This window comes from Eptatretus burgeri, chromosome 16, assembly GCF_056783735.1.
Source record: "Eptatretus burgeri isolate ZD-2024b chromosome 16, Ebu_testis_v1, whole genome shotgun sequence".
Lineage (NCBI taxonomy): Eukaryota > Metazoa > Chordata > Myxini > Myxiniformes > Myxinidae > Eptatretus > Eptatretus burgeri.
Window position 1 is genome coordinate 60,068,418 of NC_140976.1, and position 20,812 is coordinate 60,089,229.

Here is a 20,812-nt window from a genome sequence, read left to right on the forward strand (position 1 = left end):
ATCCCTGTGGTGAACATTCACCTGACAGAGATCCATGACCACACTTTCGTGGATCTTCTGCCACAAGTGGGCACGAAAGATCTGGATTAGTGAGATCTTCAGGGTGGGTATCTTGCCATGCATGAAGATGCCCGTCAGGTCAAGCTGCACTTGGAAACCCACATACACCTGGAAGAAGGGTGTGGAGCGGGGGTAGAATTAGACAGGTACATGTTTAAAAGAGAGCTGCTAATAACGGTTTACAAGACTGCTCCATCTTTGTTTAATGCAACTAAAATAAAGGGAGAACCAAGAGAATAACTACATTCCAAGATTTGAGGTCGGAATTAGCAGTGACGTGCTGAACAGCAGTAAATAGAACTGCGTTTGGGAAAGCGTCATTATGCATTATACACAGACTCTCTCACATCTCCCTCCCCGCCATTCTCCATTTTTATTCCAGCCATTCATCGAATAACTATAAAGAAGCGGAAGTTGAATCCATCAAATAAAAATACAGCCAGGATCACCAAACTGATGAAAATATTTTCAGAGTTGAATAACCGTCAACAACAAAAAAAAAACAATAATTTTTTTAATTAAATGGCGAACCTCTAACTTGTTATATTCATGCATTCTTGTTGGTTAGACACTGACTCAATCATGACGTCATGCATGGGATCCACCATGTTTGGTCTGCAGTTGATGAGGAAAGGAGCAGGAAGTTGGTTTCCAAGTTGAACATAAAAGTTGAACTGCAGATCGATTTTTCACCACCTCACCACAACCATAGAGAAAAATAGGACACCACCATGGGAAAAATAAAATAGGACCTGAAACTCACCTGGATCAGGAGCAACAATCACTCAAACCCACTACAGACTCCCTGAGACCCTCATTTGTTTTTTTTTTATGCCGTGATCAAACTTTGGGATATCACGGGTGATGAAGGTTGTGGTCAAGTTTCATCAAAATCGTGTGTGTAGTTACGGAGAAGAGAGCAACAAATATCTAAAAAAATTTGAGGGGCTGGGGGGTCAAACCACCACCCCCATGCCCATAGACCCCCTTATTGAGCACAGATTTTGATGTTGTCACGACAACTTCGTTCAGCATCAGATATGAAGCTTGTGGCCAAGTTTCATCAAAATTGTGTGTTTGATTCAAGCGATAATGACTGAAGTGTTTACAGACTTACTGACTCACTCACCTACAGACGCTGCTCGATTGCATAAGCTCACCGGACGAAAGTCCAGGTGAGCTAAAAATAGAGAGCAATCTGGTAATTTATTTATTTACCATTATTTCTGAGAGGGTTCGAGTGTCAGGATCAGCAAAGCACAACACAGGGTTTGGCTATAGGTGTTGCAATTTAGCTAAACAAATTCCTGTGATTATAATCAAACTGGATAAGGGGGGGGGGGGGAGCACTGCTTCCCTAAATTTAGCTAAAATAAATTCATAAAAATCAAAAAAATTATTTTCTCCTCTCCCATATACAACCTTCCCTCTTTTCTCTTCCATATACTTGCCCTGAATTTGTTTTCCTCAAACAGTTTTTAATCTCCAGTCACTTCCCTTCCACATATACCATATGAAGACCCTCAAATGCAATGTTGATTTTGACAAAACATACGAGTTGGCCTGTTTAGCGTTCCCACATGAAGGAATAGCTGATGATACTGGGTTGCCAGGATTCCATTGTTGATCTTTACATTTTACATTGTCCAATAATAGACTTGAAATTTATGTGAAAGTGCATTAACATCTCTTGATGTCCTTGGATTCTAAAATATGCGTGTGCAAGCATCTTGATCAGCCTTGGTCATTGTGGGCAAAAAAAACATTTCAGTTCAGGTTAAAATGCAAGAATGGAAGACATGATAAATAACGCAAGAACGATGTTATGCATTCCGAATTTACATTGAAGAGGGGTCAAACTTTGAGGAAGATCAATAAACTCGGAAAACCGGACTGACATACATTGGCACGGTTGATAGTGGGAGACCACCAGAGGGTGAAGCGTCGGTTTGGAATCTGATTGAGACCCGAGCGCTGTGCATTTGTGAGCTTCTTATACTTCATCGATTCCTCAAAGCCACTCGCCTTCTCCCTGTACAGACATGGTGATGAAAAGCATGAAAGCTTTGAATGTAGCCAAGCAGCAAACATCAAACAAATCAAAAGTAGTGACTAAATGAGAGACATCTGATGAGCATGAAATATCCACTTTTATCAATCTGAGATGATGATGGCAATGCCATGCCTGCTCACCAGAAAAGGCCTTCCCAAGTGGGAAAGTAAGTGCCCTTGAAAAGTGTATGCTCAAGAATGCCCTCAACACCACCTAGTGCCTGAATCATGTCTGTGCGGTAGTTGTTTAAGTTCCATAGCTTTCCATCATGTCGCTGATGGGTCCACCAGAAAGGATTTTGCTTGAGTACCTGCATCATTCATGTGGGAATAAAAAAAAGCAATCTTGACAACAATCATTTTTTTTTTAATGCAGGATCAAAAATAATACAAGATGGTGATGCACTTTGTAAGAACAAAATGAGCACGATGCATTTCTCTTACAAATCAAACAATTAGGGAAGGTAGGGATAGACAGACAACCAGAGAGAGAAAAGAGAGGCGAGAGAGAGAGAGAGGGCGAGAGAGAGAGAGAGAGAGAGGCGAGAGAGAGAGAGGGCGAGAGAGAGAGAGGCGAGAGAGAGAGAGGCGAGAGAGAGAGAGGGCGAGAGAGAGAGAGAGAGGGCGAGAGAGAGAGAGGGCGAGAGAGAGAGAGAGGGCGAGAGAGAGAGAGAGAGAGAGAGAGAGAGAGAGAGAGAGAGAGAGAGAGAGAGAGAGAGAGAGAGAGAGAGGCGAGAGGCAGAGAGAGAGAGGCAGAGAGAGAGAGAGGCGAGAGGCAGAGAGAGAGAGACAGAGAGAGAGACAGAGAGAGAGACACAGACAGAGAGAGAGAGAGAGAGAGAGAGAGAGAGAGAGAGAGAGAGAGAGAGAGAGAGAGAGAGAGAGAGAGACAGAGAGAGAGAGAGAGACAGAGAGAGAGAGAGAGAGACAGAGAGAGAGAGAGAGACAGAGACAGAGACAGAGACAGAGACAGAGACAGAGACAGAGACAGAGACAGAGACAGAGACAGAGACAGAGACAGAGACAGGCGAGACAGGCGAGACAGGCGAGAGAGGCGAGAGAGGCGAGAGAGGCGAGAGAGGCGAGAGAGGCGAGAGAGGCGAGAGAGGCGAGAGAGGCGAGAGAGGCGAGAGAGGCGAGAGAGGCGAGAGAGGCGAGAGAGGCGAGAGAGGCGAGAGAGGCGAGAGAGGCGAGAGAGGCGAGAGAGAGATAGACAGCCATAGATGGATCAATATGTACTGTTTTAAAGGTACTACCTGGTACTGTTTAAAGTCCGTGCGTACACGCCAACCCTTGTCATACGCTAGAGTGTGCCGGTCCTTCTGGAAAAGGGTGTTGATTCGTGGAATACCACGATCCCAAGAATCCTCCAGATCCTCCAGGGTTAAGCGCCTGTGGATTGAGGAAATATAACAACATAAATACCGAAAACATCAAAGTATATTTTGTGGCCACGTCTTATAAAGGGATGAAGTGCGACTAACAAACCTGTTCTGGGCAAGCGCTTCCTGCCGTTTAAGTGCGTACTCCGCCCAGACTCGTTGCGAGTCAATGAACTCACTCTCCCAAGGCTGGATGTAGCGATACAAGTTTGGAATGAGCTGATCCTCTTCATGGCTCATGCCGGAGCGGAAATGGGTGATGCCGACGTCGGTCTGCTTTGACCACCTATAATCACGTTGGGTAGGCACAAAGCACATGTCAAAATAAGTTCTGGAACCTTTCAAGCTCATTCAACAAAGAACAGCAGAAACATCCACCAAGATGGTCAACAGTGTTGCATAGTAGTATTGCATTGAAGGAAAGAGGGAAATTGTAGTTTTCAACTATATATTGAGCCATGTTAAAGATGTATAAAAGGCATGCTGAGATGACAAAAACAACATTAAAAAAAACCAAAAAAAAAAAACCCAGTAAACCACACATTGTATTTTAAAACATAAAATAAATTGAGCAAGTAATAATCAATAACTCAAACCCACCACCACCCTCCCTTATAATAATTGTGATAGTGCAGCTTATAAATGAATTATATATCAGTCAGGTGAGAATGGTTTTCAAGCCCAAAATGTAATTTCATAACTTCTAAATCTCAATTACTACATCATATTGTTGCGGGGATGTGGTAAGTGTAAAAGGGGATAATGTGGTATAGTTACTTAATTTTTAAATGTTCAGTACAAGACGTACGGTATCCGTGTACAAGCATCACAATGTGTGGAAGTATGTCGAGAGAGATTTAATTGTGATCCTTCCATTCTGGAGTGTGTCTGGACCCAATGATCCCCTGTTAAGCCTTTAAACCTTTTCCTCTGTTATCTGTCCGATAAATGTTTCGTTTAAAGCACACATGAGCCTTGGAATGCCAGGCATTCAGAGGAACGAACAGGTGTGTCGATGTTGTCAGAACATGACAGTTAACATCACCGCAGGGGGGACACATGCAAAAACTCGTTATGCATGTGGCTTACTGCAAAAGCCATTGTTGGTCGCATGCTCGGCCGTTAACATCTGAAGGAGCCGCTGAGAGCGGTGATTAAAAATACACCAGTGCGGGAGTGATGGTCATCTCTGCGAGAAATTAGCTTTCTAGCTGTTAAAATAAAAAAGTGTTGCGGTGTTCCGAACAAGAGCCGAATAGGGTCCATTTCCTGACTTACCACACAGCTGTAGCTGTCTACTGGACACCAATCACCAAATTTAGATACTATACTCTTCTCTGCACTAATGCCAATGAGCCCGTCAAATAATGTCCAGTAGGTAAATGGCCAAGAGTCCGTAGAAGTAGGTGGTATAATCACTATCACTCTATGTAGTAGAGTAGGTAGGTACAGTAGCAAATGGCAGAGAGATAACTATGACACAAACCAGTCAGTCAGTGGATTTGATGGGTAGATACGTAGGCCTAGCCTTTTTGTTTTCCAATCTCTTATAAAAAGTGCAACAACAACACTGACGACACCACACTACTCACTCTTATTATCCACAGTTCTGTTCGTTCAGTTCAGAATATTCCAGTGGACTCCACTGGACCAACCGATGACTAAGACAACCGATGACTGTGCATTATATGCAGGAATAATGTTTATATGTGTACGACATAAGATAAACGCGGAAGGAAACCGGAAATATCGCAATCACACATGGCGATTATTTGACGAAGCAGTGCTAAACACCGGAAATATCAAAAACACAACAACACCGTAAAAACTTCATATGACTGGACACCTGTCCCGTGGTGTCGGCTGCCGATCAATATTCGTGTCAAAAGAAGGATGGCGTATATCAAAGTGCTGGAAAACAATGGAGATCTCTCTATTGTTTTCCAGCACTTTGACGTATATTAAACACATAACGATATGCCATCCGATATTTTTCGATTCTGATAGCTTCTATGACCTAGGCCTATGGCGATTTGCCGATTTGGTGGGGACATTCGGCTATGAGTGGGGGTACCTAAAAAGCTATGCTATAGGCAGGCAGGCAGGCTGCGGGCGGGCAGGCAGACAGATTATATAATAGGAGTCACAAACCGAGACTTAACGAATACCAAAGCATGAGAACGACCTTTACAAGCATGAGTTCCTGTTACTAGGGTGTAGTGTTCTCGGGTCAGGCGGATTTTTGGCCAACTTTGAAGTCACGTGACGCGAAAACGAAAGCAAATATTGAAAATCCGGCCCGACCAAATCTAGATATTGTCCCATAGATTCATATGCCACAATCAAATTCAAGATAACTTAAGAAATGTAGGAGATAGATTTTGAAAATCGTCATTTTGCAACTACGTGAAGCAGTTTTCGCAAAATTAAAATTCACGTGACGTGTACTTATTCGAAAATATCGGTATTCTTTCAAATGGACATGAAAGACAACGTCAGCTGCTATGCAATGACACCATTCACTAACTTTTACCATGCCCAGTAGAGAATATATCGCCTCCTGAAGGTAGGGCAGTTTTTGCAAATTTTGAAGTCATGTGACGTGAAAACGAAAGCGAAATTCGAAAATCCGTCCCGACCAAATTTAGATATTGTCCCATACATTCATATGCCACAATCAAATTCAAAATCACTTGAGAAATGTAGGAGATAGATAGATTTTGAAAATCGTCATTTTCGCATTTTTTGCCAACTTTGAAGTCATGTGACACGAAAACGAAAGCGAATATCGAAAATCCGGCCCAACCAAATTTAGATATTGTCCCATATATTCATATGCCACAATCAAATTCGAGATCGCTTGAGAAATGGCGGAGGAGATAGAATTTGAAAATTGTCATTTTCACAACTTCAAAGGCCTCGAGACCTTGACCTTGACCTTCGGTGACCTTGAAAGTCATACCATCGTGTACGTCTCATCGATCTCTATCAGGATCACTAATGACCAGATCTCCCGCTTCAACTTCATTGTGAACGGACAGACGGATCGAAGGACATCAACACCCATATTATTAGGTCATGCTCGAAGAGATAACCTAAAAATGCGGATGTGGATTGAATCGCTTCTTGTTATCCGAGTTTTTTTCTCCTTGTTGCTACTGGCTGTGCCGAACCTGCGGAGAGGGTTGCTGTGTCGCGCCTCACCAAACAAGCTGCGTCCCTTTTTCTTTCCTCGACCGTGGCAAAGAACAGAACTATCCATCAGCCCCCACCCCACTGGCACTGGTACCAAACTACCCACAGACTCTTTGCCAGGTTTTACCTCCAAGTTTGCCGATCATAACATTGTCTTGTGAATTCCACAGCCTGTCCTACGAATTTTCATGTGGACAGTTAAGCTTATCAAGTTACCGTGGGCATGTGCAATTTATGGTGCTGGACTGTACATTCATTGTGAAATACTGTCTGTAAATATGTGCTTCTCTCCCCCATCTATTAAATCTGTCCAATTCCCTTTATTTATGTTGGCTGGTTCGTCATTGGGCTATTAACCCTGGCGTGGGCAAGCACGATAGTGGGAAATTGGCGTCATTAAAACGAGTGCGTTTTTCAAATCGTTGTAGGGTTCCTCGGGCTTTATATGGCCCACCATATCCTGATAAAAGGGGAACCTATCACAGCGACAGATTCTCATTAGAACTATCTGTACACCGAGAACGGAAGTGAAGATCGAATCAGGTTTCGTAGCAAACGGCCTCTTTCAACAGTCCGTCGCTAAATTTGTGATCGTGCGGGTGGAGGATTTGACCTCGAGTCCACCCGGCGGTCAACCACAACACTGGTTCGTCAGGATTGGGATCGGGACACATGGTCCGAATCCGGTGATGGTAACAATATCAATAGGTCGTTCAAGCCAAAAGTTGTAAAACACTCGTATACAAACCGTAGATCCGATTGAGGAATGAGCACATGTCCCATCGACAGCATGCCAAGTCCACCTAACTCCTTAGGTGTGTAAAACACCACGGGAGGGAAGCGACTAGGCATCTTGGAGTTGAGGCCGATCTTGATTCGGGTCTGAATCTTGTTCTCACACTTAACCAGCAGGTCCAGCAGTTCCTGTGTGTTCACCACCGCTTCACGGAAGTAGGTCATCAGACCAATGAGTGCAGTGTTCCACTTATTGACAATCTGCACATAGAAGTAACCAGGATATTGAGAAATGATGATGCAAAAAACAAAGACCACTCACCATTGACTCAAAAACAAACAAACAAAAAAGACAAGAATAAATTTAACGAACAGTAGCACATCCCTGTACCTTTGTAAAGGTTGTGGAGCCTGAAGCCATAAGGATTTGCCGCACACGGTTATGGAAGCGTTGCATGGACTCGTCGTCAACACGCAGGAAACATTGCGCTGTACGTTCCTTCGTGACCTGAACAGATTAAAATCGTATCACGAAAACAGCAGGATTCATTTTCTACACAAGATCAAGGATCATAAAAGGAAAAGGTGATAGGGTAAATAGGTCCAATGGCTTTAAAGAATGGCATTCTGTGTGTTCTCCAGATCAGACATCAAACAATTAAACCAGTTTTCAATGAAGAAACATCTGCAGGGAAGCGCTTTGGAACCTCTCAAGGAGGTGGTGGAATATCTAGAGGCTAAAGGATAAGTATATATTTATAGGGAAACAAAAAGTTGCAGGAATGACATGAAAAGTGCCTCGACGGAGAGTGACGATATTGAAAGATAAGAGTGGTTCGTGTTGATCTACAATAACATTTGCAACTCTCCTCATACTAAAAACAAATGATGAATGCACCTCATTCTGCAAGTTCCAGACACCGTCACGGTGAGTGAACTCTTCGTAGGAAGTGCGACATTTTGGCAAAATGCGGCACTCAAATCCACACATGTTGAAGAGCAGATTGGGATTGTCCTTGCTGTAGACCGAAACAAAACTGTTCTCCCACTGCACGGTCGTCACAGAGCGGGGCAGCCGATTCTTGATGTCCCAGAACACTGCTCGTCCCCTGAATGCAAAAAGGAAAACAACCAATCATACAATGGCAGTACTGTCCAACGTTGAGCAAATACATTGATGAGCCTTTAGGTAACAGATCAACAACAACAACAAAAATATCTTATCCCTGCAAAGTCGAATGGAGCATTCTTATTTCAATACGCATTGCTATCTTCACGTACAAGTTCGGTGCCTTTCATTACATATGTATTTTTGATAATGCTTCATCACAACTTCACTAATGATAATTAATCATAACAATATGGGACAAAATGAAAAGAAGAGCAGTTAAAAAAAATTTTTTAAAGCCAACAAGTTATCCCGTGTGCGGCAAATCCCCGGTATAATGAGTACCAGTGTACTGGGCCGGTGTATACCCCGGTTAAAATAGGTGTACTATATCCCTGTGTCGTAAGAGGCGACCAGGGTTGCGTCAGGAAGGGCATCCGGCGTAAAACATGTGCCAAATCACAATGCGGATCATACGGATGATCCGCTGTGGCGACCCCAAACGGAAAGAAAAAGAAGAAAAAGAAGAAAAAGAAGAAAAAGAAGAAGAAAAAGAAAAAGAAAAGAAGAAGAAAAAGAAAAAGAAGAAGAAAAAGAAAAAGAAGAAGAAAAAGAAAAAGAAGAAGAAAAAGAAAAAGAAGAAGAAAAAGAAAAAGAAAAAGAAAAAGAAAAAGAAAAAGAAAAAGAAAAAGAAAAAGAAAAAGAAAAAGAAAAAGAAAAAGAAAAAGAAAAAGAAAAAGAAAAAGAAAAAGAAAAAGAAAAAGAAAAAGAAAAAGAAAAAGAAAAAGAAAAAGAAGAAGAAGAAGAAGAAGAAGAAGAAGAAGAAGAAGAAGAAGAAGAAGAAGAAGAAGAAGAAGAAGAAGATAGTTAAAAGTAGAAAGGAAGTAAATGTTCAACGATAAATGTGTGAACACAACTATATCCTCCTAATCTTCCTTCACTCCACTCCTTCTCCTACCATCCTACATTCTCTTCTTTTCCTGAAAGTCCCTGTGGTGTCCATCTTGTTTACCCCATGTACCCTGCCCCATCCCTCTCCCTTCCACAGATCTTCTCGTGTCTCTGTTCCCCACTGCTTTTTCCTTCCCTCTCCCGCCCCTCTTGTCTCCTGCTCCTCTTGTTTTGCGATTCTGTGTGTAAGCACTTATACGAGCCTCGACAGTGAATACAAAAAAATAATAATAATTTTTAAAAAATTTACTCCCTACATGTAGGTACACAATAAAGATATACCTCCAATCCTATCCTCTTCCCTTCTGTTCCTTTTCTCAATGTTGGCATTTCCAATTTTATCCCTCCCCGCCCTGTGTACATGTAATAAATATATGCCTTATAAAGGGGCCATGTGATCACATATATTTACATAATGAGGAGGTACTGCACGACTTCCTTGAACAATAGTACGCATACATACAGTTTGGGAAAGGTGAATTTAGAATGCCGTTTTCAATAACCAGAATGACCCACTGTGAACCTCAATGAAAGCATCAGCAGACTGTTCTGGGCCCTTTTACTTTGTAAATTACCCATTTGTCATACCAGACAACCCACGACAAGAGACTTTACGACAGATGGTGAGTTTCTCACTACGCGCATGAGTGAATGGTGTTCAATACGTTGTTGTGCATTGTTGCTGTATTATTTTTTAAATCTGATTTAAAAAAAAAATTTTTGTTATGGTATGGATGAAATACCCAAGAGACGATGTCACTTCCTCCCGTTGGAATAATTGTTATCGTTTCAGCCATTGTGCTCGTCTGGATGACATTTATCAACAATTCAGCACTTTTGCGATCTCTCGATTTGGCACTTTCTCGCCTTTTTCATTCTTGTTAGTTATGAAAACGTTTGAGAATAAAATGTATGGCTTTATAAAGGCTAATGACTTGCACTCTATCATCATTTTTCAGTATATTATTTTGAAAAACTATTATTTTTTTTTTTGTATTCCTTGTCAAAGCTTGAATGAGAGCTAAAGCACAACGCACAGCAAGGGGGGCATGAGACAAGAGGTGCGGGAGTGGGAAGGACAAAACAGTGGGGAACAGAGACATCAGGAGATCTGTGGAAGGGAGAGGGATGGGGCAGGGAACACGGGGTCTACAAGATGGACATTACAGGGACTTTCAGGAAGGAATGCAGGGAATTTGAAGGAGGTGGGTTTGGGGTGGATTAACGGGGATAGAAAAGTCGAGGATTTGGATGGGGGACGATAAGAGGTGGTGGTGTACAGCTGTTTTGAAGGCCTAGAGGGAAGAATGGGATTGAACAGAGTGTGGGAGTTTATTCCAAAGGTGGGGAAAAAAGAGGAATGAAAGAGTGAAGGTGAGCAGTGATTCGTGATTTTGGTAGTTATACCAGAAGGGGGTTGTTGGCGGACTTTGAGCGCCCTGCAGAAATATGGTGGGGACAAATCGCAGACAAAGCGGGGAAGGGGGGGGGCGAAGCCGGAGATGAGACGGTAGAAGACAAAGAGACCACCGACCTGCCTGCAGTGAGAGAGTGAGAAGCCCAAAGACTCAGCCTCATCGCAGGAGATGCCAATGATCCGAAATGCCTTTGTTTCCACAGCGTGAAGCTGAGAAAGGTGGGAGGCAGGAGCACCAGCCCAGAGGGGAGAACAGTACTCCATCAGGCTGCGGATGAAAGTTTTGTATGTGGTCAGGAGCTCAGGTGGGCCGAGGAAGTACTTTGCACAACAGAGGATTCCTAGTTGGCGACTGGCTTTGGAGGCCAGGTTGGAAATGTGGCTTTCCCAGGAAAGATCATGGCAGATAGTGAGACCCAGAAGCTTCAAAGTAAGGACTTCTTCCAGAGGATTGTTGAGAAAGTGGATGTGGGGGTTTCCAAACGGTCCTTTCGAAGAGACATAGTGATCGTGTGAGATTTGTCCGGATCAAAAGACATGTTCCACATTTTGGACCAGTTTGTGATTTTACCCAGATCTGCAGAGAACAAAGAAGCTGCTGCTTGCCGGTCTGAGGGATAACCGATGGTACGGCAGAGGGTGGAGTCATCAGCAAAGAGATAAAGAGGATTTTCCAGAGAGTCAGACAGATCATTGATGAAAAGCAGAAAAAGAATAGAGCCCAGAACGCTACCCTGAACTCCAGCCTGGACAGGAAGGGGGGGGGGGTGATGAAAGAACTCGATTTAGGGCCACACGTTGACTGTGACAGGAGAGGAAGTCTGCGAGCCATGAGTGGAAATGGCCTTGGATACCATTGGAAGAGAGTTTGGTGAGCAGGGCAGAGTGCAAAACCGTGTCAAAAGTACACAATATGTCTCGGGATATGGCTCTGATTTCATGTCTGGCATTAAGTATCTCCATCTATTGTTGGGAGAATAGAAGCAGAATATCCAGGGTAGAGTGACCTGGACTGAAACCAAACTGATGATTGGAAATCAAGCTATTGGAGAAGAGGAAGGATTTAATGTCTGAAGCGATGATGGATTCCATAACCTTGCTGATGATTGGGAGAAAGCCGATTGGTCTGTAATTGCAGGGATCTGTTTTTGCACCTTTTTTGTGCAGGACAATGATGTTTGCCGATTTGATGGCATGGCCATTTTTTCCCCATCCCATCCCTACATATGGAGTACTACCATAACGCATGATGAAATAATCCAATCAATCAATCAACTTATGCAAATATTGCTTGACATTCTTAAACTGATGGAAAATATATATATTTATTTATCTTTAACCTTTGTTTGTTGAACAAATCCCCTGCTCATCATTTTAAAAAGTCAAACGGATGTAGTAGTTGAAGCTTACAGATTGACATCATGCTTCATGAGGCGCATGCGTGCATCACGTGGCCAGCACTTCTTGTTGTTATACCCAACTATGTTCTCATTGTTGGGGTCAGGATGCTCCGTCAAGTAGCGCTGAATCAGATCCCGTGCCTCTTCGGCCGTGAATCTGGTGACCAAAGAATCAGTGAATGCATGAAAGGAGGAAAATAATACTACAGCAAAGCAAAGACCAGTGGTATACAAGCTCTGGATCATAAAAAAAGGCAGAACAATTAAAATCTTTGGCTACAGATGGATTTGAAAAAATAAAGATTTGCGCAGGTAACATGTGCTCAAACCTACTTTGAAACAACTTTATTCAAAATGGAATTAAATTCAAATGCCAATTGTATTAAACATGTCAAAGTATGACATTGACCATCCCTTTTGAGAATATGGAGAGATGGAAACAGAGATAGATAAAGATAGAGATAGAAACAGAGAGATAGAGACAATCACATGCTTCAAACTCCAGTTATTGTCTCCAAAAGGATTTTCTCTCAAAGGGCACAAGGGCACATGACCTTGACCCATTGCACCCACAATTTAATATGTTCATTTTCCATTTTGTATTGCATTCGATAGTTGTGCCAAGTTTCGTTGAAATCCCTTCAGTGGTTCACAAGTTATTGCATTACAAGTATTTCCAATTAAATGCCACATGACTTTCAACCTTTTGCAGCCAAGGTATGACAAAGTAAGGCCAAGGCAGAGACCTGAAGAATATATGAATTTTGTCGATGTATCGGCAGAACAGGCGGATGGGATGAGTGATCTCGGTGGCAACATCTTGGAACGAGAGGAAATCATTTGGCATTTGTGGTGGTCCAGCCATCTCGCTGGCACGATGTAGGCCCAGCACAAGAAGATCCAGAACAAGGCCATAGTATTGTACCACAAAAGAGGCAAACTGCAAGCCCCGGATGATGCCATACGAGTTGGTGTGGTTCATGTCCTGCACAAAAAAAAAAAATGAGCACAATCACAAAGTGTGAGCAGGAAGTTCAATTGGACCACATAATCATGACCAGTAAGAGTAAATCTAGTTGGTCCAGGTTCGATGCCCTAATAGGATGAAGTACTGCTTGATGGAAAAGGGGGATCGTCGGCCTCAACGCCCATTAGCAGCTTTCTCATGTACGTCAATCTTATCCTCACTTGAACGAATGGTGTGTATGGTGGACTTGTTCACATGATACTCATGACCGACCGATGCAATTCTCATCCTGCCATGCAAGTTGTCCAACATCACGATTTTCTCTGCCAATATCATAACCTTATAGGATTTCTTCACTCCACAAGTTGGAGAGGCTTGATGTTTCGGTGCCATACTGTATTCAAGGGTAAAGGACGTGGCTAAATAACGCTGAGTTAAAGAAACCTCCTGGGCACAAACTCACTCGACTGTGCCGCTATGCAGACTGAAAACGGCGCAGGTGGAAGAAAATGGAGGAAGACATCACCTCTGCGCAGGATGTGGTCACAGCCCCACATTTAAACATGTATATAATCAAGTTTTATGCACATTCAGGAAATAAGCGTCACATTTATTCACACGTGTGGAGACGAATCCGCATTGGACGAGGGTTTATTATACTCGTATCACAGATTATTAATATAAAGCTTATTTATAAACAAGGATGTTCATAAATATACAGGGTACTGAATATTTATGACAAAAAAAAAACAAAGGAAAAAAAACGGAGGCAAAAAAAAAAGCCAAAAGCAACAATGAATGGGAATGTTCATCAACACAAAAGGTTGTGAATGAAATACAGACAAAAAGACAGGTCAGAGGAAGTGGAAAGGTACGGTAATGTTAAGAGGGGCCTGCCTTGTAATTGATGACAACGTTGTTCTTGGCCGTCATGTAATCAGCGATGTTGTGATCCACAATAAGACGGAGCAGTCGATTGAGCAGCGTCAAATCAATCTTCTCGTACATCTTTTCAAAGTGAGATTCCAGCATGACGTTGCACTCACCCTCGATGGTGTCCCAAACATCCTGCAAATTGTTTATGCCTGCAAAAAGAAAAATGAAAACACCAACCTGAAGCACTCGCATGCAATATTCTCGAAAAGAATGATAAACGTAGAATTTCCAGAAACAAGCACAAAATATTTATTAGCTCTATGCCCCTGACAAAATGACAGAAAACAAACCTTGGCACCACTTATAGACCAACAAGGGTGGTGGTTCAGAGTCTGAAGGCTTGATCCATGGTGGGAAGAGGCGGCGTTTGTCAGCTTCAAACCACAAATACTGATCGAGATAAGCGTCAGTAATCTTCTCGAGTGGCTCCACATCATACACAGGAACAAGATGCGAATAAAGATCCATGAACTCGATACCAACCTGGAGAAAAATGCAAATGGTATCATGTGAGAAGGGGACAAGATGGTCCACAGCCAGTAGGAAGGCAAAGCAAAACTTCACCCCAAGCAAGTGCCATTCTCCTGATCAGGGGGCTGATCCAACCCAGATGGTGAGGAGGAGGAGATTGGGACCATACTCTGTGCAGAGTGTTGGTGCTGCCTAAGCAGTCTCCTTGGCTATTGGGCACAATCCTGGATGGGCCGCCACTCTGACACAGTATACCAGCATGCTGGCACTCATTTTGCTGACCTCAGAAGGATGGCAGGCTGAGTTAACCCCACCTGGAATTAATTCAACAGCTGAGCGGGATTTGAACTCAGGACTCTAGGATCCAAAGTCCACCACCCTAACCAGAAAGCCAACACCAGGCTCTCATGTATGTCAATCTTATCTTCACTTAAACAAATGGTGTGTATGGTGGACTCGCTCACATGATACTCATGACCGACTGATGCTATGCTCATCCCGCCATGCAAGTTGTCCAACATCACCACCAGACGGTGGTACAGTACAATTTGTCGATCTTGGTAGGATAAAGGGTAATAAACTACAAATATAAGAAGCAATTCAAGCAAAACGAAGCTGTATTTCCAAAAGGACTACCTGGGGGAAGCCTCCCCCATATACTTTAAGAAGTTTCCATTCAAACTTTTGGGCTTCACTATTTTTTTGTTTCTATTACTATTATTACTATTCACTATCACTATTATTTTGGCCATGATTTTTTTGGGGGGCAAACCACACTTCTCAGTTGGCCTCTAAAACCAGTCACCATTTAGCATCCTCCGTCATGCAAAGTCCTTCCTTGGCACACCTGAACTCTTATCTACCTACAAGGCAGTTTGATGGATTACTGCTCCCCCACCCCCCTCTTGGCTGGCTCCCCCTGCCTCAAACCTTGCTCAGCTTGATGCCATGGAAGCCAAGGCCTCCAAGGTCACTGGAATTTTCCTCGATTAAGATACATCTGTGGGCCTATCACTTTCACATCACAGACAGGTCAGTCTTTCTGTCTTCCACCACTTCTTTTATGGTCTTGCACCCTCTGTTCTTTCCATGCTCTGTCCTCATGCCCCTCCCCCCGTCCCCCCCCTCAGGTTTATGCAGGGCCTTCTCAAAGCCCATCTCCTTCTAAGCTTCCAGATTTTCCTTTCTCAGAGTTTCCATCTTGTCCACTCTGTGTCCTCCCCTATAGCCCTCATTACTTCCCCATGTCCCTTGTTCCTCCAAGTCTCCCTCAATTTTATCGCTCATCCCTGTTGTTGGTGTATTTCACCCCCCTCCCCTTTCTACTGTTCCTTTTCTTCTGTTACGTCCTCATCCGTTCTATATTCTCGCTCCTCCACGAGTCTCAATATTGTATTTAAAAAAACAACAACAAAAAAAAAAAACAGACAATGTGAACTATTACTTATTCGTGAACACCCTGGTATCCCCAAGGCTTGGGGAGCATGTGGGTGAAGTTTCCACTCAAACTGTCAAGCCGTTCTGGAGAAGATTTTTAAAAGTTTATTCTTCAAAAAAATATATCAAAGCTGCAAAACCATGTGACCTATGATGTCACAGGTGGCAAACTTTTTGTTCCTCATGGATAGGTGATGATACCTGTAAAGTTTTGCCTCAATCTGTTCAGCCCTTTTGGAGATTTTTCAAGGTTATGTTTTATAAAAAAGGAAATATATATATATATATATATATATGTATATATATATATATATATATATATATATATATATATATATATATGTATATATATATATATATATATATATATATATATTAGGGTGGTCCAAAAAAGTCGAAAAAAATAGAATGTTGCTCCACAAGCTTAAAATTATTCTAATATGATCCAATAACACGCATAATTTTTTTTGGCTTGATCGGAGGTGATTTAGAGGTCGCTCCATATGACGACTTTTAGGCTCATGACTTGAATAAATTAGGGTATGGTCAGGTACGATTACAGGTACTTCTGGATGTCCCAGGTGGAAATGGAGTGCATTTTCGAACTCTATGGGGTCGATTTACTCTAAGAAATGACTGCACCGACATTGAATTCACTGCCATTTCGAAAATATGACCGAAAACAAGATTTATCATTGCTGGAGTTGAGTAACTAATCCTACTCATTTCGATATTTTCTAATCTATAATTAATTTGTCATCCGTCTAAACATTTCTTCGAGTAAATCGACCCCACTGAGTTCGAAAATGCAGTCCATTTTCACCTCGGAAGTTCAGAAGTGTACGGATTCGCATCTCACCATACCCTAATTTAATATAATAATAACTAAATAAATAACTAACATATTTTTCGTGAATCATTGAATCAAAAACACGATGTTGAGCCGGCGAGATACAAGTTCAGGCGGGAGTGGAGACAGCAATAGAGGCGGAGATGATAGTGGTATTTGGTAAATGAGACGAAATATTCTTATAGTTTGTAATTCCATTGATTGAAAAATTAGGGTATGGTCAGATACTATTACGTGTACTTCTGTACTTTCTAGGTGAAAAAGGACTGCATTTTCGAACTCAGTGGGGTCGATTTACTCTAAGAAATGTTTAGACCGACAACTAATTCACTATAGGTTTAATAATATCATCAGTATGATTAGTTACTCAACTCCAGTAATAATAAAAAAATGTTTTTAGTCATATTTTCGAAATGTTAGTGAATTCAATGTTGGTGCAGAAATTTCTTCGAGTAAATCGACCCCATAGAGTTCGAAAATGCACTCCATTTCCACCTCGGACATCCAGAAGTACCCGTAATCGTACCTGACCATACCCTAATTTAACCAACTCATGAAACAAAGTCGTCATATGGAGCGACCTCTAAATCACCTCCGATCAACTTAAAAAATTTTATGCGCGTTATTGCATCATAGTGGAATAATTTAAGGCTTGTGGAGACATCTGAATTAAAAAAGAAATTTTTGCTGTTTTTGGACCACCCGAATATACATATATATATATATATATATATATATATATATATATATATATATATATATATATATATATATATATATATATATATATATATATATATATATACACATACATACACAGGGTGTCCCAAAAGTCACCAAGGGATTTAGAAATTAAATAATATTTCTGTTTTTTAATGATTTGTTTTTCTTTTCTTTTCAGAATTTAGATTAACATTTGGAAATTACCCATGGAAAAATTCACAACTGAAGAACCAAAATCGTGGAATTTTATTTTAAATTTAATCGATCAATTATTCTCACCCAAAGAGCATGGACACCGAATAATTTCGCGAAATTCAGAAATTTATTGCCCATCACGTTCTCCTGATTTGATGCCTCCCGATTGATTATTTTCTTTCGGGTTACCTAAAGGAGCATGTATACATCAATAAGCCCCATACAATTCAGCAGCTCAAGGACAACATCTGTGCAGAAATTTGAGGGCTGCAGCCAGAGTTATTGTCTGCTGTTATGGAAAATGCTGTCGAAAGAGCCCGTCTCTGCGAAGCCGAAAATGGAGGACATCTTAGCTGCATCATTTTTCATAAATAAAGCAAATTTATCTCCATTTTGTAAATTTTCTTTTGGTATAAAAATAATCATAAATTATAAAAAAAACAGAAATGTTATTTAATTTCTAAATCCCTTGGTGACTTTTGGGACACCCTGTATGTATATATATATATATATATATATATATATATATATATATATATATATATATATATATATATATATATATATATATATATATATATATATATATATCTGCTGAACCACATTACTGATGAGGTTGTCAATTTTTCCCCCACACAATTTAACCCGAGGTAACCCTCAAAAATTTTCATAACGATCGGATAAAGCGTTCGACATATGCAATTATGATGTCATAACAAAGCCACCTGTGATGTTTAAAATGATAATAATAATAGTAAATAAATCATGTTTCCCATGGGGGAGGACTTGACATTTGCCAAGTTTCAATTTTTAGCCGTGCCTCGCGTAGCGAACGCTGGCTCTAAGAGAGCTCCGCGTTGTTGTTGTTGTTGTTGTTGTTGTTGTTCTTCTTCTTCTGGTGAGGACAAAACCTTTAGGACTCTGCTCTTGTATATACAGGATCCGGATCTCCTTAAATACTAAACACCTGTACACATCCTCTCATTGATGGTGCCTTTTGAGAGCGTCTATCATCAACTTTTAAATATATTCGGACATTTGCTTTAAAGTTTCGAAAAGTTCAGGTTACTATTTAAAGATTATTCCATTTAATGTGTTGTAATTTCGTAAATACATGATTTTCTCGTCATGAACAGGAGCCTCCATGACGGGTCTCGCTATTGGCTCCATCAAGGCATGTGACGAAATATCGGAAGTTGTTGTTATTGCCTTTAGGACGCGGCTCTTGGACACATTTGTCCTTGTTTTTCCATGGAGCGGTTTCAGAGATACAGAGGTCCAAAGTTTTTCCGTTTTCCAACATGGCTGCCACACCACATGACCAATGACTTCATAAACATGCGGACGGACAACCCAAAAACACAATGCCTCCGGCAACTTCGTCAACTGAGGCATAAAGAGAGAAAAACAAAAGAGAGGATGGAAAGTAAGCCTGGATTTTGAGAGTTTAACCAGAAGGGAGTTCCTGGATGAGCTGGTGAAGGTCCAAGATCTGAGAGAGCAGAGGGAGCTCGACCACAGAAGAGGAAGTAAAAAAGAAAACTGAGAGGCTAACCTGGCTGCACTGTGACAGCAAGAGTCCTTGTGCTTCTGCCTCATCACGGGAGATTCCAATAATGTTGGAAGTTTTTGTTTTCACAGATTACTGGAGAGAGAGGTCTACATTCAAGTTTCCACATTTTTACCTGCAACATGTAGCAGGTCTACAAGAGCGCTGTGTTGTTGTTGTTGTTGTTGTTGGGGGTTGAGTGTTAAAATGTGCACCCATTGGTCGGACAGCTGCCAGACCCCACCCACATTTGTTGCTTGACCCCACTCACCATTGCACCCAGACAAAATTATATGGCTGCTATCTTGGGCCCAAGACATTGGGCTTGTTGGCCTCTGCTGAATATGCACTGTCTGGGTTTGTTGCGTCAGATTTCCATTGGCTTTGTTTGGGTCAAGTGTTATTCACGATAAGGGACCCCGAAAATTCGAATCATTCGTCAAATAATAGCAAGGTTTAATCAAGCCTGTCAGAACACATGGTATGTCAGAACGCAAGGTAATCAAGCATGACATTACATAAATTACAAAAACAATAGCATTACGTAATTTTTGAACAGCCCCATATGAGGATTAAAAATAAATCCGTGACTGTGTTGACAAATCAGCTCGTTCTGATGTAACTGACAGAGGTCGATAGGAATGAGAGGTGTCGAGCTGATCTTCTAAGTGCTTTAAATGCGTGATGTTTCCCAATCAGCATGTGACTGGACCTTGTCGCAGGTTGTGACCACAGTGCGGTCGTTCTTGTTTGCGTTACGATATTTTATGCAAGACCAAATGAAACATCACAACTCACCTCCTTGAAAGCTCTCTGGGTGAGCAAATGACGTTTGATGCGCGACAATGCCTCGTGAGGGTTGTCATACGCCTGTTCAATGAGACCCAACTCCTCACGTTGTGATTGGTTCAAACGTGATTTTACACTGCCAGAACATGCATAAAAAATATGTATATATATTCACATCGACATTGGCAAAGAGCATATATTCACAAACAGGATTTGAAGGCAATATCAATGAACACAAAAGGTCAATTACACATTTTGAAACCCATGAAGCAATACAAAATATATGTATACACACACACACACACACACACACACACACACACACACACACACACACACACACACACACACACACACACACACACCAGGATAAGTTAGCCCAAAAATTAAGAAATTTAACGAATGCCATTTGACACACTTACCTGTAGGCTTCCTTGAGACGCTCCAATGCAAGAATGAGCAGCTTGGTATCGTGCTTGTACGACAGTGGTGGAAAAGGTATGGGAGAGAACCTCCGGCTCTCCAGCCAATGCACCGTGGTTGTGTAGATAGCCACAGCCTCTTCAGCAGTGATGTATGGGCCGTCCTACACAAA

The 20,812-nt window shown here is 41.7% G+C and overlaps 1 protein-coding gene across 3 annotated transcripts in view; it reads right to left on the minus strand.

The window, feature by feature from the left end:
* PRPF8 (pre-mRNA processing factor 8) overlaps nt 1-20,812 on the minus strand; it is an 83,420-nt gene that overhangs the window by 33,570 nt on the left and 29,038 nt on the right. For all 3 annotated transcript variants that reach the window (XM_085859256.1, XM_085859258.1, XM_085859257.1), the window contains 14 exons: nt 20,640-20,803; nt 20,227-20,353; nt 14,494-14,686; nt 14,165-14,352; nt 13,047-13,285; nt 12,311-12,457; nt 8,323-8,533; nt 7,816-7,932; nt 7,438-7,685; nt 3,601-3,780; nt 3,369-3,504; nt 2,254-2,423; nt 1,963-2,092; nt 22-168 (listed from right to left, as the gene is read on the minus strand). In XM_085859256.1, the coding sequence (XP_085715382.1) occupies nt 22-168; nt 1,963-2,092; nt 2,254-2,423; nt 3,369-3,504; nt 3,601-3,780; nt 7,438-7,685; nt 7,816-7,932; nt 8,323-8,533; nt 12,311-12,457; nt 13,047-13,285; nt 14,165-14,352; nt 14,494-14,686; nt 20,227-20,353; nt 20,640-20,803 (2,397 nt within the window). The remainder of the gene's footprint in view (nt 1-21; nt 169-1,962; nt 2,093-2,253; nt 2,424-3,368; nt 3,505-3,600; nt 3,781-7,437; nt 7,686-7,815; nt 7,933-8,322; nt 8,534-12,310; nt 12,458-13,046; nt 13,286-14,164; nt 14,353-14,493; nt 14,687-20,226; nt 20,354-20,639; nt 20,804-20,812) is intronic.